The sequence below is a fragment of the Equus asinus genome, chromosome 23, assembly GCF_041296235.1.
Source record: "Equus asinus isolate D_3611 breed Donkey chromosome 23, EquAss-T2T_v2, whole genome shotgun sequence".
NCBI classification, from domain to species: Eukaryota; Metazoa; Chordata; class Mammalia; order Perissodactyla; family Equidae; genus Equus; species Equus asinus.
In genome coordinates, this window is record NC_091812.1 from 67,856,338 (window position 1) to 67,882,906 (window position 26,569).

Sequence of the window (26,569 nt, forward strand, 5' to 3'; positions counted from 1 at the left end):
TCAACTCCCTTTTCCTCCATAAAAGCAAGCCCCTTCCTCGGCTTCTCTGGACTTGTGCACCACAGCTTGTACATCTTGAATTGCAATTCTTTTGGTTGTTCCTGAATAAACTCATTCTGCAGATAAAACAACTAGCTGATTTATTTAAGTTGATGGTGTGTAGTTGTATGTTCTTTTAAACTGAAATTTTAAACATGTGCATATTACCTACAAACAGTAACAGTATTTTAAAAAATAAAGGCACGTAAGAGCAACTGACAAATGGGATACCAGCAGATTCCCCTTAAAATAAGAAGTAGGTCGAAGCATGAGGTCAGAATTCATGTCTACTCGTCAGGCACTCTGTCCCTAGCAGGGGCAGCCACGTAGAAGCCAAGTGGCACTCAGATGTCAGCCTGACACATTCAGAGCAGACAAGTAAATGATTTCTCTTTTTTCTTTTCTAGCTTTATGAAGATGATATCATTACAAGATTAAAACATTTGAAAATTTTTATTAAAAAAATTTCAAAAGACTCCAAAGTCAAGAGCACAATGTAGTAGGGTGCGCCCCCCCCACCCCCGCCCCAATCAGCTTCAACTACCATCAACAACTTCTGCTTGTTTCATTATCCCCATCTCTCCTTTTTTCTGGAGTATTTCAAAATAAATGCCAAACATTATGTCCTCCACCTATAAGTACTTCAGGATGTGTTTTTACCCAAAAAGACATTTTCTTACATAATCACACCTAAAATTAACAATAATTCCTTTATTAAAAAATCTTCAAGGAAAAAAATTCCCCACACTCCCACCACCATTCAAACCCCTGTGATCGCACTTCTCCCCTCCCAGTTCTGCAGGAGTGTGCAGGGCTCGGTTCCAGAGTCGCAAGCACAGGGACTCTCCCTTGTTCCCTCCCCCTCTTAACATTGTGTCATGTTCAGTTCTATGCAGCCCCATCATCTTAACCAGGGGAGTGGGATGATTTTCATATACCTTTAAAAATACCCTCCTTATAGACCAATTATCCCTTATGAATATTGATGCAAAAATTGTCAATAAAACAATAGCCAACCAAATTCTGCTGCATATTAAAAGGATTCTACATCATGACCAAACAGGATTTATTCCCAGAATGCAAGGATGGTTCAACATATAAAGATCAACCAATGTAATACAACACATTAACAGAATGAAGAGTAAAAAAAACCCATACAATCATCTCAATTGATGCAAAAAACCTTTTGACAAAGTTTAATGCCCTTTCATGATAAAAACACTCAATGAACTAGGAATAGAAGCAAACTTCCTCAATATGATAAAGGCCATATATGAAAACCCATGGTGAACATCATACTCAGTGGTGTAAGACTGAAAACTTTTTCCATAAGATCAGGAACAAGACGAGGATGCCCATTTTTGTGCTTCTATTCAACATAGTATTGAAAGTCCTAGCCAGAGGAATTAGGCAAGAAAAGAAAGAAAAGGCATCCAAATTGGAAAGGAAAAAGTAAAATTATCTTTGTCCACAGATGACATGGTCTTATACACAGAAAACCCTAAAGATTTAATGCCAAAAAAACCTATTAGAGCTAATAAACAGTTTATCCAGCAAAGGCGTAGGATACAAAATCAACACACAAAAACCAGTTGCATTTCTATACACTAACAATGAATCTGAAAAGGAAATTAAGGAAACAATTCCATTTACAATAACTTGAAAAAATAGTTAGGGATTAACTTAACCATGAGGCAAAAGACGTACAGGGAAAATTGCAAAACATTGCTTAAAGAAATTAAAGAAAACATAAATATGGAAGGACAATCAGTGTAAACGGACTGGAAAACAATATTGTTAAGGTGACAATACTACTCAAAACATTCTACAGCTTCAATGCAATCTCTATCAAACTCCCAACAGCATTTTTTGCAGAAATAGAAAAACCCCTCTTAAAACTCATATGGAATCTCAAGGGATCGTGAATAGCCAATAGGTCGCTTGTTCCTTCTCCCTTCTTGTCGGTACATCTCTCCCACTGAGGCTGAAGGGCGTGCCCAGGCCTGAGGGTTTCTCCGAACTTGGGACTTTGAGTGCTAAAACCAAGACGGTCCCAGGCAAACTGAGCTGGTTGGGAGTCCTACTCCTACTGTGACTGAATGCTCTAAAAATTATTTTTTAATTTCGCAAGTAAAATTATGACACATTCTTCTCATACAAATAAAACATTAAACCAGTAAAAGGAACCAGGGCTCCTTGGAGAAACGGCTGATTCCAAGTCTGGGATACAGACAGTATAAGACGATCCGGGAACAAGTGGTACTAGAAAGTAAGGCAGTGCTCACAAGTTGCGACCTGTTGCAAGGACACGGAGCCCGCTTGGAGGAGCTCCCACCGGCTAAACGCGCCGCCATCTGAGCATGTCAGTCAACGAGGAGAGTGACGGACTGAGTAAAACAGGAATCCACGGATCCGCAGGCTAACGAACGCAGCCTTCGCCAGACCACACAGCTAGCGCGTGGAGCAGGGACGATGGGAACAGAAAAGCAGGAGGATGGCCATTCATTTAGCCAAGAAACGCCGACGAAACCCAGCGAGGGGGGAAGTCTGAGGATCGGCAGGGTGTCTGCCTCGTCTCAAGGGGTCTGCGCCCGGGACGACCATCGCAAGGGGACCCTGCGCCCCGCGAGAGCCGTGCTGCGGGGGTGGGCGCGGGGCCGCGTGGCGGGTCCCGAGTGGGTCGCCGGCCCCGCGCGGTCGCCTCCCTCGGCGATCGTCCCTGGCGCGCCGGCTTCTGCCCCATCCCCGGAACGCGAGTGCGCCGCGCGTCTCCGCCAGCAGCCCGCCCCGTCGGCGTGCAGTCCTAGCCCCGCCCCGCCCCGCCGGCCCTCGGCCCCCTGACGCTCGGGAGCTCCACGAGGGCAGCGCGGCGCAGACCCGAGTGGGCCCTTAGCGGTCCAGCCGACCCACTGTCAGCCAGACCTCGCGGGCCCGGGGCGTGGGCCCCGGAAGGTACCACTGCTTCCGGCTTTGCGACGGCGGCCAATCACGGCAGGGACGGGCGGGCGCGGGGCACCATGGGCCTTGTAGTTCGGCGCGCGGGAGGGACTACAGCCCCCACAATGCCCCGGGCCGCGTCGGCCGAGGCGATGGGGATGGGAGGGGCCGCCCAGCGCGGGGCGCGGGCCAATCACGGGCGCGTGCGGGGCACGGCGGGCCGTGCAGTCGCGCGGACGGGACCACGGTCCCCAGAGTGCCCCGCGCGGCAGGGAGCGCACTGCGGCTGCGCGGCGGCGGCCCGGGCGCCGTCGGGCTGGGCGGCGGCGGGGACGGGAGCCGGCCAGAGCCTCGGTGCGAGCGGCGCGACCCGGGCCGCGGCCACCATGTCGGCGCCGTCCGAGGAAGAGGAGTACGCGCGGCTGGTGATGGAGGCGCAGCCCGAGTGGCTGCGCGCCGAGGTGAAGCGTCTGTCGCACGAGCTGGCCGAGACCACGCGCGAGAAGATCCAGGCGGCCGAGTACGGGCTGGCGGTGCTGGAGGAGAAGCACCAGCTCAAGCTGCAGTTCGAGGAGCTCGAGGTGGACTACGAGGCCATCCGCGGCGAGATGGAGCAGCTCAAGGAGGTGAGGGGCTGGGCCAGCCGGGCCCCGACCGACCTCCGACCCCCGACCCCGACCCCGACCCCTTGCAGGGCCGGGCCGACCCCCTTGCTGCGCCGAGCGGACCCCTCGCCGGGCCAGGCCGGCCAGCACCGGGCGCCCGGGCTCGGCGGGCCGAGGTGTGGGGGGCGGGCGCTGGGTAGCCCGCTCTGGGGCAGGCTTCGGGGCGCGGGGTGTGTCCTCTGCGGTTTCGCCTCCCGGTGGGGATGGGGGGCGTGGGATGGATGCAGGTGACCGGCAGGGAAAGGCCAGGCGTCGGCCCCGTTACCTCCAGCAGATCCCCTCCCCTCCTGGTGCAGCTGCCTTCACCGGCTTCGGTGAGCTCCCTGAGGCCGGGAGGGGGCTCGCTTTGCCTGTGGCCATCCCGGCTGGCTGGGGTCCCCCAGTCCCCTCTCCCGGCTCAGCGCTCACCTGGGCGCCCTTCACACAACCATCGTTACTTGTCTGGGATCCGTGCTTCTCCCGCCCTCTTCCTGTCCCAGCCGCTCACCCAGGCCTTTCCCTGCGTTTGGGTGACAGGTCTGGGGGTGTTCGTCAGGAGGGAGCCTTGTGTGGTTTCCACTCCGCGATGAGGAGGTTCGACCCGGGGCTGCTTGAGAGCATGGCAGGGGAGAGCTGGGCAGTCCTTCCTGAAGGAGTTCTCCTGGGTGATTTAAACATTGTTTTTTTCTCAGTCTTCCTGACTCCCCAGCCCTGCTGTAGGGGGTGGGGAGGGAGAAGTGGGTTTCTGGGTGGAACACCCAGGTTTGGACCCTGGCCCTGTCCCTGGTGATGTGGCTGTGGGCAGGGGCCTTAGCTTCTCTCTGTGCAACATTGCTCACCCAGAAAGGGTTGGTCTCAGGGTCGTGTATTTGAAAAGGCCGGGTATGGTGTCAGGCATTTGACCTGTGTGTTTCTGTGACAGCAGGCTGCTCCCCCACCTGGCTCTTCCCTTGTCCAGGTGGGCTCTTGGCCCTTGGTCTCAGGATCCACCCTTCTTGCTGGTTCCTCACCTGTCCACCTCCTGGCAACTCCGCTCCTAGTGGCCTTGGGCAGGTGTGTGGACTGTTCAGAGCCTCCATGCCTCACTGGGGGACCAGTAGGAGCCTTTTCTGACAGTGAAGAGGAGAGAATGAATTAATCCACATAGGTGCTTAAGTCCTTGCCTGGCGAGCAGGTTCACGGTTAGCAGCAGTAAACGACTGACTGGGGGCGTGGGGTGGGGGGTGGCAAGTGGTGGGTCATCCGACCCATGGTCCTGTCCTCTGTTAGCAGGTATCGGTGCCTCCTCTGAGCCAGGCTCTGCTGGCATTGGATCTATAAGCGGGGTGGGGGGGATGCACCCACCGCAGAGGGAGGCCAGGGAGCTGTGAGAATGTGGAATAGGAGTGCCCTCACCCCATTCTGATCTTCTGGAATGGACCTCACCTCTCCGCAGCTCAGAGGCAGGCTGGGCTCTTGTCCTCCCCTCAGAGTTTGTCCCAAGCGCCTCTGGCAGCGCGCACAGTTCCCTTCTGCGTTCACAAGCTGACATCCATGTGTGCTGTAAGAACGGACTATTGTAGATGGGGCTAGTTCTAGCTTAGGGATCTTTCACTTGTCAGCTCTTCACTATCAAAGACACAAACGTTTTGGCCAACGTGAGAATCTTGGCTCAGTTTTGTGGGGTGCGTCTGGAGGGTGGGCTGCGGGAACCAGGAGGAAGGGAGACCTGCATTCTCTGCCGGTGCTCTCCAGGCAGCTGAGTGCTTAGCTTGATGTCACCTCTTGGCTCCCATCCGCACTGGCCACATGGCCTTGGACATGATGCCCCACTGTGCTGAGCCTCAGTCTCCCCTGTTGTGGGTGAGATGAGAACAGTTCAGCTGGAGGTCCCAGCAGAAGCTAGAGGAAGGTGCGTCTGTCTCAGTGGATCCTGCCGGAAAGCTTGCACCAGTTCACTCGCAGCTGTGCCAGCTCGGACTCTTACCAATGTTTAATTTTGGCTAGTGTCATGCTTGAAGATATTAATCTTTATTTTAAAAACGCAGACTTATGGGGACAATATTCGTTGGGTCTTTGTTTTCACCTCTAGAGATGTGGATTGTTTTTATTCTTAAACTTTACTTCTTGAGCTGAAGTGGGTTCCGTTACTTAGAAATGATGCTGCGCATGGAGGAGCTTGTGCTTCTCCCAGTGTGTGCAGATAATGCCGTCTCAGAGGGAGGGACACTGGCTGGCTGGTCCCGGGTGAGTGGGTTCGAGATGCGGAAGGTCCTGTGGTGGGCTGGTGTGTGGTGGAGCTGGCCCTGCAGCCCTTCTCCCTCGGTGAATGTGTTTGTGGCCCTGTCCGTGTCCTGCTAATACAATGGTGTGTATTTGGGGGGCACCCACTGGCCCGTTTTGCCTAATTACTTTGCTGGTGATCAAACCTGGCTTAATAAGGGCCCCCATCTGTCCCAGGTCCCACTGTTCCTGCTCTCCGCCATAGTGGGGAAGACAATCTGACAGGTTTTAGTCAACCATGTAGTATTTCCTGTCCTGAGTGGCCGTGGGATGCCCCACTCTTTGTCCTCAGCTGTACCTTCAGTGGGGCAGGTGTGCTGGGTGGGCAGCTCCTACCTGCAGGGGAGTGGGTGGTTTCTGTGGGGACATGACGGGTGGAGGGCAGGCCAGGGGCAGGGTCCTGGTGCACTCTCAGCCCCACCCTCGCTGGGCTCCCAGAGAGAGCAGGAAGACCAGGTCTGGACACCCTCGTTGCTGTTGGTGCCACCTCAGGCACTGGTCTGTGCAGTGCACTTCCATCCTGGGGAAGCAGTGGATGGAGTTTGTTGAGCTGAGGCAGCGTAGGCTGGGCACGGCCGGCCCACGGCCAGTGCTTCCTGATTCAGCGTCAGCAGTGCCTTCCCTCCCCCTCGCTCAGGCCTGCATCCCCTCCCTACTGTCCCCACAGTCACCTGGGCTCTGCTCCTTGTCCTAGTGTGGTCTGGAGCAGCCCCTTGTCTGTCCCACTGCCTTCACTGTGCTCACCCAGCTCCTGAAGCCCTGCCTGCCCTTCAAGCCTGGACGCTTCTGGGAACCTTCTCTGCCACCTCGGGACTTGTCTGAGCCCAGCTCCTGGACGTCCCTCCCATCCTGCAGGCTCAGCAGCTGCATGAAGTGGGGGAGTGGGGGTGGTCAGGGCTGGTGGGAGCGGCTACTCTGTTCCCTCTGCTCCTCCCGCCCGCCCTCCCATCCGTCTTGTAGTCTCCTCTCCCAGAGGATGGGGAAGCAGAGCTGCAGGGAGGGAGTGACTGAGGAAGGCCGAGAGCCCAGACGAGTTAGAAGGGTCCTCAGTACTAGTTTCCATCTGAGTCCTTGTGTGGAAGTCATGCCCATTTAGTCCTACGGCCTCTCCCCTGTGGGTGAGCTGCTCCTGTTGTACCTCCCCATGCCTGCTGACCCTGCAGTCCCCACACCAGCCCTTGGGGTCACCGTCCCACCTGCTCTTGCAGGCGAGGCACCTCACTCTTGTCTTTTCTTTCCTTTTCCTTTTTTAAAAAATTGGCCGCATGCTGCCTTCTGCTGACGCAAACCTAGCTCTTGCATGGCTGGGTGTTGCCGCCCTCTAGTTCACCTGTCAGCCCAGTCTTTGTTGTGCCTACTCTGCCTGCCTCGGGGCTCGTGGTCCCTGTCCAGTGTGTCCTGACTGTGATGCTGGGAGGTGCCCAGCTCCATCTGCACCAGGAGGGAGGAGCTGTCAGGTCCCCGTTCCACAGGTGGGAGCGCCAGGGCTCAGTGTGAGGGCTGTGTGTCAGCAAGACGTGATGTGGCCCTGAGCGGTCCCTTCCCTGGGCCTTGGTTTCCTCCCTGAAGCCCTGGCAGTGGAGCAGTTCTTCCTCCGTGATGGCGTCAGGGCAGCCGGGGACCCCAGTCTGCAGGCTCCTGTCCTCTGCTGCCTGGGCCCACTCACACTCTGTCTGGCATGCACTGCAGAGGTCTCGGCTTGTCTACTAACCTGAGGGATTCCCTGGGTGGTCAGAGGGGATGCTGGCCCCTGGAAGGGGGTGCACCAGGCAGGTTTTCTACAGCTGTGTTCCCCCGGCCCTGCCTGCTGTCACCCCGTCGCCTGGCGCAGAGGCTGGGAATGTGGACATTCCACTCACTCGGGCGGGGCAGCCTCACAGTGGACGAGCAAGTCTGCGTTCTCACCAGCACCCGGTGTCTTCTGACTTTGTCCTCCTGGCCAGTGTGGTGAGGGAGAAGTGGTGTCTGGCCTGTCAGGTTTGATTGATTTCTTCTGTGAAGCAGTCTCTCCTGCTATGACACTTGTTTTGAAAACGGGAGTTTGTTCCAGAGTGGTCGACATTTGAGGGAGCAGCATGAGCACGATGAGAGTTTAGCGTGTGCTTCTGTGTGACTGAGTTCCCAGGAGATGCCAGGTGAGCGCAGAACCTGCTCCTGCGACCTGCCCGCCCGCTCTCCGTCCCCTTTCGGAGGCCTGCCTCCCTCGAGACACACGCCCGGTGCCAGGCCTCGGGCCTTGTCGAGATGCAGCCTGCCTGGGTTGCAGGGTTTCTGTTTTTAAACTGGTTAACATGTGTACAGCTGTCCTGCCTTTTTTCATTGATTTTTCAAAGTAAGCTGCTTGAGAATGGTTTTAGATTTACAGGAAGACGGTAAAGATGGTTCAGAGTCCCTGTGTGCCCACCACCCTTTGCCGGTCTCTGACGTCTTCACCACTGCGGAGCGTTTGGTACAGTTGATGACTGCCAGCAATGCACGTCTTAACTTGAGTCCATCCTTCCTCCTCCTCCCTGAGCTCTCCCTGCCCAGGACCCCATCCAGGCCCTGCAGGGCACTTACTCCTCGTGGGTCCCCAGGCCCTTGCTGTTGAGTTTCTCAGGCCTCCCTTGTGTGTGGCGACTCTGACAGCCTTGAGGAGGACTGGTCAGATATTTTGTCCAGTGTCCCTCAGTTGGGATCTGTCTGATGTTTTTGTCATCATTAGAGTGGGGCTATGGGTTTAGGGAGGAGGACCACGGGGTGAAGTGCCCTTCTCCTCACGCCTGTCAGGGGTCCGTGACTCATCTCTGTTGATGCTGACCTTGGCATTGATCCCCCAGCTGACGTGTCAGTTGGGCGCCTCCACTGTCAAGGTGCTCCCCCCTTGAAACTGCACAGCCCCCACCCAAGGAGTAAGGAGTAGGAGGGGAAGAATCTACATACATTACTTGGAATTTTTCTGCATGGGAGGCTTGTCTCTTCCCCTTTATTTATTTGTTCATCCATTCATTTATATTGATACAGACTCATGGGTGTTTATTTTATGTTTAGACTATGATCTAATGCTGCTTTATTTCCTTGCTCAACTTGTTCCAGCTATGGCCCCTGGCAGCTCTTCCATTTGGCTGCTCTGCCTTTTGACATACCATCGTTGTGATTGTTTCCCTCCTTCTGTCCTTCCTTTCCTTCCTCCCTCCCTCCTGTCCTTTCTTCTCTCCTTCCTACCTCCCTCCCTCCTTTCCCTCTTTCCTTCCTTCCTCTGTCCCTCCCTCCCTCCTTTACCCTCCTCCCTCCCACCTTCCCTCTTCCTTCTGTCCTTTCTTCCCTCCTTCCTTCCTTCCCTCCCTCCTTCCTTCCTTCTGTCTCTTTCCCTTCTTCCTTCCTGCCCTCCCTCCCTCTTCCTCTCCTTCCCTCCCTCCCTCCCTCCTTCCTGCCTTCCTTCCCATGTTCCCTCCCTCCCTTTCGTTTTGAGCACTACAAGATGCTCCAGGCTCATCCTGTGTGTTTCCTGCCCCTGGAATCAGCTGTTTCTCCAAGGAGCCCTGGTTCCCTTATCGGAGAAAGGGGTTAGAAGCCAAGACATGGGTGCTGGGTGTGCTCATTGCTGCTGGAGTGTCACTGCTGCTAGGCCCTCTTGGCTGACAGAGCCAGAAGACAGGTGTGTGTACACTGGCACGAATTTACACACACATCTATGAACAGTTCAGATGCAGCCACCTGTGTGTATGCTAAGCTCAGCGTGAGTTCACACTGACGTCTCCAGTCTGACCTCTCCCCACATGGATCGATCCCTCTGCCTCCCCTTGCTCATCTGTAACCTCCGTCCACCAGTGAGACACCTGGCTCCCCAACAGCCACAGTCACATGACCGCCTTGTCCAGCACACCTCACAGTGGAGTCAGAAGTGCTGATCTGTACCTCCTTGGGAAATAGTCTGTCAATTAGAGCACAGTGCTTATGTGCAGTTCCTTTTGCCTTTGGTCTTATCCATGCTGCTCGTTTCCCAATAAGTTACTTAAGAAGCACCTTATTCCCCATCCCTTCAGTGAGGTGGTTTCATCCATTTGTAAAACAGTTAGATTGTTTTCCCACATTCTGTATTCCGTTCTGAGATCCACTGGCCTCCTAAATGATTTTTTAAAATTTGCATACATTAAGGTTCACTCTTTGTGCTGTTATCTGGGTTTTGAGAAATGCATAGTGTCGTTTGTCTACCATTACAGTGTCATACGGAATAGTTTCACTGCCTCAGAAAACCCCCCTGTGCGTCACCTGTTCACCCCCTGCCCTGCCCCACGAACCCCGGCAACTGCTGCCTTGCTGCCCCCATAGCTGCGCCTTTCTAGAATGTTGTGTGACTGGAGAATGTTGCGTGACTGGAGTCATACACCATGCAGCCTTTCTGATTGGCTTCTTTCATTTAGAAATAGCATTTAAGATTCATCCATGGTTTTCTGTGGTTTGATAGCTCTATTTTTTCTTAAATCACAGAATAATATTTCATTCTCTGGCTGTACCACAGTTTATTCAAACTGGGCATCTTGGTTGCTTCTAGTTTTGGATGATTATGAACAAAGCTGCTGTCAACATCCATGTGCAAGTGTTTGTGTGGATGTAAGTTTTCACCCATCTGGGCAGACACCAAAAGTCACGATCGCTGGATCATAGGGTGAGAGTGGGTTTAGTTGTATAAACACCGCCAAACCTTGTCTTCCACAGCCTCTGCGCCGCTCTGCCTGCCCACCAGCTGCAAGGAGAGTCCTGCTGCTCCACGTCCTCGGCAGCACTTGGTGATGCTGGTGCTCTGGATGTTGCCATTCTAGTTGGTGTGGTGGCCTCTCATTGTGCTTTAATTTGCAGTTCCCTCATGACATATGACATGGAGCATCTTTTCACGTGCTTATTTGCTGTTTGTATGTCTTCTTTGGTGAGGTGTCTGTTCTGATCTTTTGCTCGTTTTGAAATTGAGTTGGTTTGTTTTTTATTGTTGAGTGTTAGGAGTTCTTGGTCTATTTTGGACACAAGTCTTGTTCTGCAGGTATCTTCTCCCGGTCTCTGGCTTGTCTTTTCATTCTCACAGTGTTTTTCACAGCAGAATTTTTACTTTTTTTTAAGGAAGATTAGCCCTGAGCTAACTACTGCCAATCCTCCTCTTTTTTCTGAGGAAGACTGGCCCTGAGCTAACATCCATGCCCATTTTCCTCTACTTTATACATGGGATGCCTACCACAGCATGGCTTTTGCCAAGTGGTGCCGTGTCTGCACCCAGGATCCAAACCAGCAAACCCTGGTCCGCCAAGAAGCAGAATGTGTGAACTTAACCACTGTGCCGGCCCCAGAATTTTTACTTTTAATGCCACTTTGCTTTCATAGATCACGTTTTTGGTGTTAAGATCTTCATCACCAAACCCAAGGTCACATAGCTTCTTCTGTGTTTTTGTCTACAAATTGTAAGTTTTGCATTTTACATTTAGGTCTGTGGTTCATTTCTAGCTAGTTTTTGTGAAAGGTCTAGGGTCTGTGTCCGGATTCACTTTTTTGCATGTGGATGTCTGGTTGTTCCAGCACCAGCTGTTGAAGAGGCTATCCTTTTTCTATGAAATTGCTTTTTGCTCTGTTGTCAAAAATCAGTTGGTCGTGTGTGTGCTCGCCTACTGGGCGCTCTCTCCTGGCCCGTTGATCCATGCGGTTATCCTTTTGCCAGTACCCCGCTGTCCTGATCGTGTGTTCTGGTTTTATTGGGTTTCTCTCATTTTACGTGTCACTGATAAGTCTTTCCCTTAGGCCCTGTGGTTTGTGTTGTGTGGTCTGCACTCCTGAGCAGGGTTTGCTGGCTGGGTCTTCAGCCTGGGACTGGCGGGGCTGATCATGGTCACCATCAGTCAGGGAGAGTCCCTTTTTTTTAACCTTGAGAAGTAATAGAATGCACATGGTTGAAAAGAAAAGTCACTGGTCGAGTTGGTTAGATTCTTGACAAAAGAAGAGTGTGCTCCTTCTGTGTCTTTGTGCCCTGTGCTTTCAGGAGGTCCCTGGGACTTCCATCTGGGCTCAGCCTGTCGGTGTCGGCTTGGCTCCTGGTGAACCTCCTGATGAGCTGCTAGCTTCCTGGCCTTGTGCATTTGACCCAGGCAGCAGTCAGGGGAGGGTGTGGAGATGGCCACTGGTCAGACTTGCGATCAGCTCCCGCTCGGGCGTTCACTAGCTGCTTGCCCTGTGGGTCCCTCCGAAAGTGTGACATATGTGCCCCATTTGGTGTCGGGTGCCTCCACTGTCGTTTCAGGTGCCCGCCACCCTTGGGAGACCCTTTCTGCCCTGCCTTGCCCCGTTCTGGCCCCTCCTGGGGCGCTCGGGTTGGACTCCATCCCAGAGACGCCTGCTCTCTTCTTCACCGGCCTCGGGACGGGTCTGCAGGACTCACTGGATCTGTGGTCGGTGTGGGTGTGCTCCAGATGCCAGGCTGGGGAGGCGGGGTCTCCGCACGCTTTGCTGCCACGCACACCTCCTCCCCTGTGCTCTCTGGGTATCCATGTCTCTCGCCTCCACTGTGGAGGCTCTCTGTGCTTGCGCCGGCTGAGTCTAGAATGCCTTCTGTTTTCAGGACCCAGGTGGGACAGTGAGGCTGGGAGCTGGAGTGCGCCTGGGCCAGAAGCACTTTCCTTGGCTGTGGTTTGCTGGGCGGCTGCTGCGACTTGGAGCGGTACTGCAGCTGTGTGGGCTGCAATATGGCCCTGGGCTTCTGCATAAGCCAGTGCCCAGGATGAGTTAGGAGCAGCGCATGGTGAGCCCCCGTGCCTGCGCTGGGACAGAGTGGACATGTGCATACGTACCTGTGTGCGTACGTCTGCATGCACGTGTGGCAGTCAAAGACAGCACAGGAAGGATCCCGCAGGCCTCACTCCTCCAGGTGACCTCGGTGTGTAGGAGGAAGGGAGAGGCTGGGAGACCAGACACCTGGCTTCAACAGAGGGTCCAGGCTGTCCTGCCCTGATCCTCAAGTTCTCACCTCTTTTCATGGGCATAGCAGAGTCCTCAGTTCCTCGGGATGTGGGAACCTCTCTTGGTCCCTTGGGCACCCTGCTGGGGTGACTGACGGAATGTCAGATGTAGGGGCACTCCGCCCCTGAGACCCTTTCTCTCACCTTGGCTGCAGCTGCTGACAGGCCCGTCTGCCTTCAGAGCCTCTCTGGGCAGGGGTGAGCATCATGTCAGCATCGCAGCCCATGCCCACCTCTCCACAGGCTCCACTCTCATCCCCAAAGCTGCAAACTCCGAGTCCTTACAGGGACATGGCCTGACGTAGAGTCTCGGGCCACTTGCTGACCGTGAGGCTAGCTGAGTGTCCCTTCCCAGAACGGGCCTGGTGAGTGTGGAGACGTGCTGAGGTGGGAGGTGACATGAGAGCTCCTGGGCTGCTCTTGTGGCATTGCCAGCACGGCGTCTTTCTGACAGCTGTGCCTGCCGAGCCATCCTCCGTGGCCTGGGACAGACGGGCAGGCAGCTGCCCCTGCTGCCCTCACTGCAGCCGTTGAATGGAGGTTTGTGTCTGGAAGCCAGCTGCTGTGGAAGACAGGCTTGTCCACAGGCCCCAGGCATGGCCTCTGTGTCCCTGGGCAGAAGAGCCGGGGCTTGTGGGGACCACCACCAGCCCCAGGGCTCCGCTGGCCAGCAGCCTGTCTGCTGACCCTGAGCAATCAGCGTGTAATCTCCTCTAAACGGGGCCGATGCTGGCTAAATCCCTCCCGCCCAGGAGCGGATCCCAGTCTCTAAAGGCAGCTTAGTGCTTGGACACAGCCCAGGCTGGCTGGGGAGCTCGGCGGGCGATGGGGCGAGCGTGAGCAGATGGACGGTGGGGCCATGACAACCACCGCAGCCCACTCTGTCCCTGTGTGGGCGCTGGCCCTCAGGTCCTTTCTTCTGACCCTCATGGGAAACTGAGGCTGGAAGCCACACGTGGGCAGGGCAGCTGGTGGAGGACAGATGGCAGGCACTTGCCCCTCCTGGGCCTGGGAGGGGGTCTGGGTGGGGTGGGCTCTCGGCGTGCTGGGCTGACGGATGAGGGTTGTCCGCTGGGCACAGTGTGTGCAGGTGTGCCTGCAGCCTCTGTCCTGCCCCTTGGCCCCAGGAGGTCCCGCCCTCTCTTGCAGCCTTCCCGGCTCCTCCCTGCTGCCCCTCTGCCAGGTGAGGCTGTCAGGGATCCTTGAGTCAGCTCCACCCCTTCCCCAGCACACATCACCCACCTTGGGACACCCCAGCTCTGGGAAGCACCTGGCTACAGAGAAGAAAAGTGGTTTTGGAGTGAGAAGCCCTGTGGTACCATGCGGGTAAATCCTCTGGCCTTCCTGAGCCCATCTGCTCACCTGTGAAACAAGAGTGATAAAGATTTCCAGTTTGCAGGCTGTCCTGAGGGTCACATGAGAGTCATGCCCACTTCTGTCTCCTTAGGGTGGTAGCTGGCCTTCCAGGGTGCCTTGAAAATGCCTGCGGGCCTGAGTCAGACCCCCCTCCAGCCCCCCTCCCGCTCAGGAGACTCACTGAGGGGGAATGGGAGCCCCCCTAGGTGGGAGTGGATGGGAAGAACCGGCTGAGGGTGGTGAGCTGAGGTCTCAGGGAGTGTTCCCGGTGGTCCCTTTGGGTGATTGGTGGGTGCATGAGGGCCTGGCTAGGAGACGGGTCTCTTCTAGTTTCTGAGCTGACTTGGGTTCCGTGGAAGCGTGTGTGGAGCCAGTGTGGGACATGACATCTCCTGAGGTCCCCCAGGAGCTTTCAGAAATCCCGCAGCATGGGCCACACTCAGACTCATCGAGTCAGGAGTGTCACGCTCCTGGAAGGGTGCCAGTGGGAAGAGGAGTTGGGGCCCCGCCCTTCTGCTGCAGCTTACTCGTGGGGTCTGAGCCTTCCCTGCCACGTGTGTGGAGCGTCACTCTGCTTGCGTCTGCACGGTTGTAGGATTTATCCACATCTCTCCACCTTGTTCCACAGTTGGGACCTAGGAGTACTGCCGGCCCCTGTGCATGAGCTGATCGGAGAGCCCCCCCTGTGTCTGTGGACAGGTTGGGGACCACCAGCTGCCCTGGACTGGGCCTGGAGAGGACCCCTCTCTGGAGGTGTTGTGAGCTGAGGGCAGACCAAGGTAGATGGGGAGCCTGGGAGCCATTCTTGCTGCTGAGTCACTGGGGCTGTGTCCCCTGCCACCGGTGGAAGAGGGATAACGAGGAGACACCTACAGGGCCTGTCCCCAGCTCCCCAGCAGACCCCCCAGCACCTGTCCATTCATTGGACCTGCTGTCCTTGTTCACCCACTCGTAATGTGGGCCTGTCACCCCACACCATCCTTTGGTGTCCCCATGTCCTCCCCGTCTTCCAGTCTGTCCACAGGTGTTTACTGAGTGCCTGTTGCTTGCCAGGTGTGGGCTTGCCCACTCCAGCTCTGCACCCCAGAGAAAACACAGACTCAGTGCCAGGCAGGGGGTGCCTGGTGCACCAGTGCTGGCGTTCCCCCACACCAGGCCCACCCCTGTGTGAGAAGCCGCCTTGCCCCACTGCCCTGGCCCATACTGTGTGTCTGGGGGTTCTGGCCCTGCCTCCCGCACCCGCTCCCTGTGTCTGAACTGGAGTGATAGTGCACCAGCCAGAGTGTGGCGTTGGACGCGGGGAATTCTGCAGGGAAGGAGGCAGCTCCGGGTAGCCCCTGGCGTGTCTCCTGCCTGCCACCTGCTGTCCCCCAGACTGGCCACCCTGAGCTCCTCTGGCAGTGGCGGGCTGCGTTTTTCAGGCCGCCTCTGACCTCAAGGTCAGATGCTTCTGGAGCAACTCTGACTGCTTCCCAGATGACTTTGTCTTCTAAGTGGCTCTCGTTTTCAACACTGCAGCATCATTTACCTGTCAGAAGATGCAGAGTTGTCTGCGCTCTTGTGGCTACCCCGCAGTGAGGGTCTCCCACACATGCCTCCCAGCCCGGGCAGCCCTGCGGCCCTCCTGCCGTGGTCAGGCTGTGCTCCAGACTTCCGGGTTGGTGGGCTGCCCCAGCTGGCCTTTGTGTCTGCACCTCCAAGGGGCGTCAAAGTTGTGCGTGTCGGCAGTCACCTTCTCTCTGAGTGGCCTGCGAGTCGTGGTGGCTGAGTCACCAACACCTCCCCTTGGAGGACAGCGGGTCACTGGGTCTGGTGCTTGGGAGCACGGCCGCTGTGCACACCCGTGCACAAGGCCCTGTGGCCCTACCTCTCACCTCTCTCAGTGACACACGCGAGCGGACCCGTCTCCCCTTGTCCAGGACGGACATGCACAGACGGCCACCTGGTCCCCTGGTGAGAAGGCCAGGCCCTTCACGGGCTCTGCCGCCTCAGTCCCCCAGCGCTGAGGGCGGCCGGGCCGTGCCAGGATGGAGACAATCTCCCTGAGTCCTGTGAAGTAGGGCCGGGGACTAGCATGACCAGCCTCAGCCAGATCTGGGGATTAACAGGCACTGCCCCAGTCAGCCAGAACATTCTAGATTCCAGGGCCCGAGACCTGGAGACCCAGAGATGGAGGGGCCAACTGGCAGGTGTGCCTGCACTTGTAACCATGTTTCTGGCTCCCAGATGATTCTGAGGCTTGGGCAGCTGAGCAGCGGGCCACAGGCCAGGTCTTGGTTCTGCCTCTGATCCCTGCCACCTCTCCTCTACCTCTCTTGCCACCCTGCTGCTTCTGGGAGTTTGGTTGCTCCCCTGTGAAAGCAGGTCCCTCCTGTGAACAAAGCTGATGGGCTCACATTGTGACGTGCACAGACCTTGGGTTGTTCCCTCCTGGGGCCCCTCCCAGCTGCTTCATCTCCTCCCAGACCCCATCAGAGCTGGAAGGGTGCAGGGGGCCTGGAGTGTGGGGGCAGAGCTGGCCCACCGAGCAGGGACAGGGCCGTGCGCCGGGCCTTGGAGCCGCTCCGAGTGTGGGTGCTGTGTAAGCGCCCCTCGTGCTGGGGTCTTCCCCAGGACCTCTGTCTGGATGAGTCCTGTGGATTGCTGGCTCCAGCCCTTCTCACACCCCTCTCCCCCAGCCCCATCCCATCTGAAGTGAGTTCTCTCCAGCTGCCAGCAAGGCTGTGCTACTGTTTGGGGTGATTGGAGGGCTGTGGCCTGGGGTGAACCTGCAGTCCACTTCTTGCCCCGTTTCCTGCCTGAACTTTGCATTCTCGTGTCAGGTTTTTGCTGAAGTGCATTTATGGAAAGTTGATCTTTCATCATGTCTCTGATACCTTCGGTTTCGTATGTAGTGAGTAATTGGGCTCCCTGGGGTGTATTCAGACCTGGGGCACATTGGGTCTGGGTTCTGTGAGTCTCGGGACGGATTCTGTGCAGTAGAGCACAGACATCAGGTGTGCCTGCGCCCCACCTGGGCACACCCGCTCGTCTGCCGCTTGTCCTCTGAGCGTCTGTCTGTCTAGTGCTGTGCATTTGGATAGCATTTCAGATACTGGGTCCTTATTGTTGGGTGGCTTCGGATGTTTTTTATAATGGTTTGATTCTATTTCAATATTCGGTTTGAGAAACCACTTTGTTTACTTTTTATTGAGATATAATTTATTTTCCGTTTATGTTTAAACCCTATTTATAGTAGTTTTGATAATTGTCATATTGCACTGTTTTTTTTTTTTTTATTAAAATGAGCTTTTGTTGGAGTGTAAGAAAATACGGGAACTACACAGATCATAGCAATACAGCCCGAGGCCCCCCCCATAGCCCCACAGAGGGAGAGGCGGCTTGTTGTCAGTGTCCCAGGACTGCCCTCTGATGCTGGTGTGGGGGTGATGTCTGGTTCTGCCCCTTAGCTCTGGCTTGCTTGTCATCGCCTGCTCGAGGCAGCCCCACAGTGCTCGGGTGTGTGTCACTTGGCGTTTGTGTCATGAGGTGCTGTTGCCTGAGTGCACAGATTGTCGGCACGTGTTTCTGGTAGGGTTCCTTGTGGACGCACAGTGCTTCCTCACTAAACAGCAACTGCAGGCTGGTTCCACTGCTCTCTGCCCTGCTGCTGCAGGCCTTCTCCAGGGAGCTGGCCCCGACTGGAGGGAGGACGGGGCTTGTTCTGCGTCCCCTCGCACCTGTCTCTGGGCCGGTTCCATATGGGTGTGTCAGAGACTAAGGGACCCTCTGTGAACTAGGACCATGACCATGTGCACTGCACAGATACCCACACTGTTCTGATGGGGTGGACAGTGAGGCTGCTGCAGAGCAGATACACCTCTCTGGGGGGCCTCAAGAACTGGCCACCCATGTTGTGAGGGGCAGCCACTCGAGGGCTCACTCTTCATGCCCTGGCACTCCTCCTCAGTGGACTCGACGTGGCTTATTTCTCTTGGGGCCCAGGTCCCAACAGCTGCGTCAGCACTGGGCTGGGCATTCTGCACACAGCCCAATCCACAGCCAGGCTCCGTGAGGGGAGGGACTCACCCCGACTCACAGCCAGTTTGGGGGCCCAGGCAGCGAGCACCACAGTGCCCACACCTCCCTCCTGCCCAGTGGGTTCTGGGGCCTGCTGTGGCCGAGAAGGAAGGGGGCTTTTTGTCCAGGGCTTAGTGGCAGGTGTAAGGCCTGGTCCCCTCCTAGCCCACCTTGTGCTGCCTGTGGGCTCTTGCTGCACCCGACCCTGCACCCGGAGCACCCCATCCCTCCAGGCTCTGATCTGATGCACAAGTCCTCCCCTGCGCTGGGCTCAGGGACGGGCCCTTCCAGCCTGAACTTAACCGTGTTCCTGTAACGAGCCACAGAAAGTGAGTGCCGGGTGACGACGAGGTGCTGGCCGGTCCTGAGGTCAGCAGACTGTTGCCTTCAGGACACATGTGGCCGTCCACCTGGTCTGCTTTTGCCCATTTTTGCGGCTGTTGTCTATGGCTGCTTTCGCACAGTGATGGAGTTGAGGGTCACTGCAACAGACCCCACGCCTGTGTGATGGTTAATTTATGTGTCTCCTGGCTGGACTGAGAGACACCAGGTAGCTGGTGAAACATCGTTTCTGAGTGTGTCTGTGAGGGTGTTTCTGGAAGAGGTTAGCATCTGGTTCAGCAGGTGCCTCCCCAGTGTGGGCGGGCATCATCCAGTCTGTTGGGGCCCAAATGGACAGGAGGTGGAGGAGGTGCCAGTTCCCGCACTCGCTCCTCCAGCTGGGGCGTCCGCCTTCTGCCCGTGGGCATGGGTGCTCCTGGTTCCCGGGCCTTTGGACTCCGACTGGCTGCAGCACGGGCTCTTGGGTCTCCAGCGTGCAGACAGCAGATCATGGGGCTGCCAGCCTCCGCACCTGCCTGAGCTGGCTCCTAGCATGAATCTCCTCTTAGGTGCATCTGCGTGCATCCTCTTGGTTCTGTTCCTCGGGGAGCCCTGACTAATACAGTTTCTGGTACTGAGTGTGTGGAGCTGCTTGGAGTCTCTTCTTTTTGCTTCCCTGTCCCCTCCCTCCTGTCCTTATCCCTGCCCCGGATGCCCGCTCTCACAGGGACTTCGGGCTCTTCCCCTGGGGGTGGGGCAGGGTCTAGGCCCAAGGCATTTTGGAGACCTGTACCCTGAGCACGGCGGGTTAGGGAGAGGAGGATGGGGCCTTTTGCCTCGAAGGTCCACACACTCCTGTGGGCACCAGGCTCTCAGGCTCCATCGGGTTGCTGGCCCAGTGTGGACCTCAGACCCAGCGGCCCTCTGAGCCCCAGGCCTGGCGCCCACACTCTCAAGGCAGTGGCCCAGCCTCACGCTGGCCCGCGCCAGCTTCCCCATTGAGTTGTGTTCCAGTGTACCGTCTCTGCAGAACCAAGCCTGGGCCTGATGTGGCCCGTGGGGCTGCAGTGTGCCAACCCGTGGTCTAGGAGTGCTTCTCATCAGTGGATCTGTGGAAGCCCCTTGTCCGTGACTGTTATCTCTGCTTCTCTCTCTGGATCTTAGCCTTTTTGGGGTGGTGGGGACCCAGGCCTGGCCTTGGATGGCAGAGCACAGGCTGGTGTCAGGGGCCCCCGCATGCCGCCTTCTTCCTGGGGACATCGGGAGTCTCGGCATGTTGATACCAGTCAGCAATACCAGCTCTGGAGGCAAGAGGGGGCTGCCCGTCCACTGTAGGGGGGGTCCCAGCTTCGGGGGAAGCAGAGGTTTGGTTTGCTGTGTGAATGTCCTCGTGGGAACCCCACCCCTGCTAAGACCCCACCCTCACAAGGGGTCAGTGGTCGGCTCTTGTCTGCGGCCCGGCAGGCCCAGTGGGAGCTGTGGTACAGGAGCCCTGCGCTTGCTCCACCTGCGCATCCTGCTCTCCTGGCGCCTGCAGCTGAGGCCGCACCGCCCCGGGCCCCGGGTCCAAGCGGCATCGGCCCTCCTTGGGTTCTTGGGGGCCCCTCCCCCTGCTCCCTGCTTGTCTTTGTCCTTGCTCTGCCAGCAGTTCTGGGGCAGCCACTCCTGCCACGCCCCATGCACATCACCAGCACCCTCCCCTGGATTTGGGGTTCACTTGGCCTGGACCTCTGGTCCTCCCACCTGCCTCCGTGTTCTTGTTGGCATGGTCTGGGCCCAGCCTCCAGGTTCCTCCTGCCAAGACCTCCCAGTCCCCAGTGTCCCTCTGCTCCCCCTGCCTAGGGGACTGGACTGTTGGATTCAGTCAGATGATTCTTATTTGGGGACAGGCTGGGTGCACTGTGAACAGCACTGGTCACTCTCAACGCCAGTCTGGGGGTGGCATGGGGAGCTCGAGGAGAGGGAGGCCAGGCTCCTGGGGGAGGCCCAGACTGAGTGGGGCCAAGAGAAGAGGGTGTGTGCTGGGCCAGGGGCAGATGCCTCACAAAGCGCCCGGGACCTTCTGCTGGCATGTCTTGTGTGTCACACGCTGCTCCGTGGCACGTGGCCCCTTCCCCACGCTTGTCTCTGAAACCCTGCCCCTGGAGCCCCCGCGACACCCCTGCCGCAGCCCCAGGTGTTTGTGCAGCGTCCACATGAGTGTGGGTGAACTTGAAGCAAGACTGGGCTGACCTCAGGCCAGGGCTCGCCGGCCGTGTCGGGGCTCGCCAGGCCTGGGCAGCTTCAGAGCCCTGGGCAGGGTGTGGGCCGAGAGCCCATGTCAGGAACAGTGTCAGCCCGCCTACAGCTGGGGCAGCCCCTGGGGGGCATCACAAAGGCACCACCACTGCCTCGACACCCAGATGAGTGTCCCGTGGTCCAGGAGGGCATGACCCGTCTTCCCCAGAGCAGCTGGAAGGTTTATGGGCAGGGCTGGGGTCGAGGCCCCGGCTGGATCCCCGAACTGCCGCGGGTCTTCTGGGGGCCCTCGGGGGGCACCCTGGGTGGGCACCAGCCTGGGAGTTGTGCGGTGAGGCTGGGAAGGCTGCAAGGACAGGCATACCCACAGCTAGACACCCCAGTCAGAGGGTACATGCCGCTGCTCTGAGCGCTCCCCCTGGCGGGGAGGCAGGTTTCGAGGTGGACTCGAGGCACACAGGACGGCGCGAGGTAGGGGCGAGGTTGCTCTGGTCAGAAGAAATGTAGACAGGTGGGCTGAGTGGCCCGGGGCTTACCTTTCCGACCCTCAGCCTCCTGGCCTGTGAACTGGGCAGTGAGCACAAGGACAGCATCTCCTGCGTTCCCAGTCTCCAAGCCGGGAGTAGGATGCTTCAGAAACGTGCAGGTCATTGTCTTAAATGGCTTTATGGAGGCCTGAGCATCTCTGTTTAAAGGATTCAACCTGGTCAGTGTTCACATGGGCATGCACTCCTGAGGCCAACAACATGCAGGGGGACGAAGGTCTCCAGCACCCAGGTGTCTCCTCGTCCCCATTGGTGACCTCTCCTCCCCATCCCCAACCACTGTACATGTCTTTCTGCATTTTCTAGAGTTTTATGTAAATGGAATCATACAGCAAGTATTGGTTTTTGTCTGGCTTTCCACGGAGCATAATTTTGAGATGTATCCATGTTAACGTGAGTATCAAAAGCTGCTCCCTTTTGATTGCTGAGTAGTATTCCACTGTTAAGCTGCACCACACTTTTTAAAAAATCCGTTTTCCTATTGATGGTCATTGGGTTGATTTCAGTTTGTTTGGTGGTTAGAAATGCGCACATTCCTTCAGCGTCTGTGTGGACATGTGCCTTCGTTTCCCTTGGGTAAATACTGAGGAGTGGGTGGCTATGCCATCCATCAGGGAGGTGCTTACCTTTTTAAGAATCTGAGAGTTCCTTCCCCATGTGGTTGTAACATTTTACATTCCCCGCCAGCAGTGTGGGAGAGTTCCCACTGCCCCACTCTCAGGCCGGCGGCCTTGGTAGGGTCAGGCATTTTAATGCTTGGCGTCCTCCCAGCTATGGAGTGTTGTCTTGGGGAGCACTCATTTGCATTTCCGTCATCACTTCCAGGGCTGAGTGTCTTTTCATGTGATTCTTTCCCATAGAAATATCTTCTCGGGTGAAGTATATGTTCATTTCTTTTATCTTTTTTTTTTTGGTGAGGAAATTCGCCCTGAGCTAACATCTGTGCCAACCTTCCTCTATTTCATGTGGGATGCTGCCACAGGATGGCTTGACGAGCAGTGCTAGGTCCGTGCCTGGGGTGTGAACCTGCGAACCCTGGGTCACTAAAGTGGAGTACACGAACTTAACCAGTACGCCACTGAGTAGCCCCTCTTTTACCCACTTTTTATTGGATTGTTTTTCTGATTGAGTTGTGAGAGTTCTTATATTCTGGATACAGGTCCTTTACCAAGTTTGTAATTTGCACAGATTTTCTCCCAGTCTATGACTTAACTTTCTTTCTTTTTTTTTTTTAATGAAGAGTTCTGGAGATTGGTTGCCTCACACTACTGAACTGTACACTGAAAAATGATTAAGATGGTAAAATTTATGTTGTGTATTTTATGACAATCACAAGATTCCTGGTTTAAAAAAAAAGTCCTAAGTTTTATCAATAAACGAATTATTTGTTTTACTGTTGTTTTTGACTCTGTTCGTGGTAGTGCTTTTTGTCTGGGAGTCGTATTTTGTCTGCTATTAGTGTAAGTATGCCAGCTTTCTTATGATTGTTGTTGCTTGGTAGATCTTCTTATTTCTGTTTGCTTTCAGCTTTCTGTGTCCTTATTTTTGTCCTGTGTGTCCCATAAATAGCGTGTAGCTGGACTTTGTGTGGGTGTGGTTTCTCACACAGTCACATGCCGCGTAACTGTTGGGTCAGCGGCGGACCGCAGGCACGACGGTGGTCCCGTGTGATTCGTGCCGTGCAGCCTGGGTGTGTGGTCGTCTGTGCCATCTACATCTGTGGAAGCACGCTCCGTGATGTTCACACATCCACAGAGTCACCTAATGATGCGCGTCTCAGGTCGTGTCTCTGTCGTTGAGTGACGCGTGACTCATCTGTGAGCTTGTTTTCTGTTTTTGTTTTAGATTCCACGTATAAGAGAGATTCTGTGGTATTTGTCTTTCTCTGTGTGATTGACTTCACTTAGCATAATGCCCTTGATCACCGTCATGCTCTTAACTTGTTTTTCAAACACCTTAAGTTCTTAGTTTTGAAGACCAGATTTCCAGTTTTTTCTTTCATGGGTCATGTCCAAGGTCGCAAACATTTTCTCTTATTTTCCCCTGGAAGTCTTATACCTTTAACATTTAAGCCTATGATCCATTTCTAATTAATTTTCGTATATGCCATGAGGGTGGATTGAAGTTCATTTTTTACATATAGATACTCATTTTTTTCCAGCACCATTATGTTAAAAAATTATCCCTTTTCCTCCAGATTGCCTTTTTCAGATCAGTTGGCCATACGTGTGGGTCTGTTTCTGTGCTCTGTATCCTCTTCAGCAGACCTCCTTGTCTGTCCTTATGCCAGTACTGTGCCGTCTTCCTTAGTGGAGCTTTATAAGTATTGAGCTCAGGTGGTGCTAGTCTTCCTTCTTTGGTTTTCTTTTTCAAACTCCTTTTGATTATTCCAAGTCCTCTGAATTTCCATATGAATTTTAGAACCAGCTGGTCCATCTCTACCAAAAAAATGCTGGGATTTTAATCAGCCTTGTAATGAATTGGAAGATCTGTTTGTGGAAAATTGATATCTTAACAATCTTGAGTCTTCTGGCCTATGAACATTTATTTAATTTTTCTCAACAATATTTTGTGGCTTTTAGTGTATAGGTCTTGTACATCTTCTGTCAGATTTAAGCATAAGCATTTGATATTTTGATGCTATTGTAAGTAGCATTTCTAAAATTTTCACTTTATTCCTAGTATATAGAAATAAGTTTGATTTTTGTATATTGATCTTGTATCCTGCCACCTAGCTAAACTTACTTCTTCTTTCTGGAGGCTTCTGTGTAGCTTCCTTTGGGTTTTCTGTGTAGACTGTGGTGTGATGTGTGAGTAAAGACAGTGCTGCTTTCTCCTTCGCAGTCTGGATGCCTGTGGTTTTCTTGCTTCCTTGGCTGTAGGCTGGGAGCTGTGGTGCACTGTGGAGGAGAGTGGGAGACTCAGTTTCCCACATGGAGTAGTGTCAGCTGTCAGGAGTGGGAGAGGCCCTTCACCAGGCTACGGAAGCTGCCGTCTGTTTGCTGAGCGTTTGTCAGGAGCGATGTTGGATTTTGTCAGATCATTTTCCTGCATCCTTTGAGGTGATCATGTGGATTTTCTTTTTTGCCTGTTAATATGCTGAATTACCTTGACTTTTTTCCTAATGTTCACAAACCCTGCATTGTTTGAATCAGCCCCTCACTGTATCACAATTTCTTATCCTTTTTACATATTGATGAATTCTATTTGACAAAATTTTGTGAAGAATTGTTTGCATTTATGTTCATCGGGATAGTGGCCTGTTGTTTTCTCTTTTATACTGTCTCTGGTTTTGGTCACAGGGTAATGCTGGCCTCATAAAATTAGTTGGAGAATATTCTCTCCATTTCAGTTTTTGGGGAGAGTTTGTGTACAGTTGGACTCACTTCTTCCTTACGTGTCTGGTAGCATTCACCAGCAAAGTGCCCTCTGGGCCCGGAACGTTCTCTGTGGGGCTTTCGTGGCACGTTCAAGTGCTGTGACGATGCAGGACCCCGGGTTGCCTGTCTCCTGAGGGGCTCTGTGGTTTGTGTCTTTCAGGGGTTGCTGTTTCATCCGAGTTGTCACACTTGTTGGTGTAGAGCTGTTGGTGGTGTTCCCTCATTATTCCTATTCATATCTGTAGTGCTGTCCCCTTTGTTCCTGCTGCTGGTCTTCTCCCCACCCGGGTGGTTTGGCTAGAGGTTTATCGATTTGATTGATCTTGTCAGAGAAGTTGCTTTTTTTTCTTTTCATTGATTTCTATTCTGATCGTTATTATTTGCTTTTTTTCCTTTGGGTTTCGTTTGCTCTTACTCTAGTTTGTTTGTCTTTAGTTTTTACTTTTTATTGAGGAAAAACATATAGAGCACAAATCATGAGTGTGAACTTTCACAGGCTGAACACACCCACGTGATAAACCCCCAGGTCAAGAATCAGAACATCTCCAGCCGCAGAGCCCCCTTGAGGGCCTCCCTGACCCAGGAGAGGCCTGCCCTGACTTGCACCCCCAAAGCTGGTTGTGCTTATTCTGGGCAGTGTACGTGTAATTGGAATCACACAGTATATGCTCTTTGTGTCAGGCTTCTTTCACTCAACATTATGTGAGATTCATCTGTTGTCTGTATAAGAGTAATTTACTCATTTTCGTTTCTGTGTGGTATTCCGTCCTGTGACTATATGTCTCACAGTTTTTCCCTCTCCTGTTGACAGACACAGGGAAACTTTCTGGTTTGGGGCTTTTGTAAATAATTCTCCTGTAAACATGTCTTTTCACGCATGTGTGTAAGCATTCCTCTCCAGCGGGAGTGGGAACACTGGGTCATAGGACAGCTGTGTGCTCAGCGTTAGCACCTGCTGTTTTCCTCAGTGGTTGTACCAGTTACACTCCCGCCACCAGAGGATGGAGTTCATGAGTGTTTTAGGCTGGGTGTGACTACGTGTGTCCTAGTCCACCATCAGTACTGTCCAGTGTTTGTTGAGCAACTGATTGAGTGAATACACAAGCACACGGCTGAAAAAAGAGACAGTTGTGACTGGGGCTGGCTGAACTCTTGTCAGACACCATCTGGGCCCAAAGACCAGCCATAAACAAGAGTCAGCCCCTGCCCTAAGAAACACACAGCCAGTATGGAGGGTTTAAAACTGTGCTCCTCCCATTGACTGATGACTGGATAAAGAAGACGTGGTGTGTATATATACAACAGAATACTACTCAGCCATGAAAAAGACAAAATCATCCCATTTGCAACAACCTGGATGGACCTGGAGGGTATTATGCTAAGCAAAATAAGCCAGACAGAGAAAGACAAACATCGTGTGACTTCACTCCTGTGTAAAATATAAACAAACAGTGGACAAAGAAAACAGTTACCAGGGGAAGAGGGGTAGGGGGTGGGCACGGGGGTGAAGGGGAGCACTTATATGGTGACAGTCAAGAAATAATGTACAACTGAAATTTCACAATGATGTAAAACTATTATGAACTCAATAATTTTAAAAAAAGATTAAAAAAAAACCCTGTGCTCCAGTGAGCTTTATGGGCTCTGTGTTCAGTACAAGGGAACTTGAACTGTCTGGCACTTGGAGGTGAGGAGCATGGCAGCCATGAGGCACAGCTTGAAGGCCGTCATCCCTCTGCCTGGAGGAGGCCCCAGGGTCATTTGGGCGAAGGCCATCACCAGCTGTGTGTACACAGGGCCCAGGCTCTTGGCCT

The 26,569-nt window shown here is 54.4% G+C and overlaps 1 protein-coding gene across 2 annotated transcripts in view; it reads left to right on the forward strand.

Moving 5' to 3' along the window:
- The first annotated feature begins 3,240 nt into the window (after nt 1-3,240).
- The window catches only part of BICD2 (BICD cargo adaptor 2), a 48,941-nt gene continuing 25,612 nt past the window's right edge, over nt 3,241-26,569 (forward strand). The window contains exon 1 of one of the 2 annotated variants that reach the window (XM_044756593.2): nt 3,241-3,602. In XM_044756593.2, coding sequence (XP_044612528.1) covers nt 3,363-3,602 — 240 coding nt within the window. In that variant the 5' untranslated portion in view covers nt 3,241-3,362. The remainder of the gene's footprint in view (nt 3,603-26,569) is intronic. The other variant, XM_014864814.3, reaches the window with a different exon arrangement.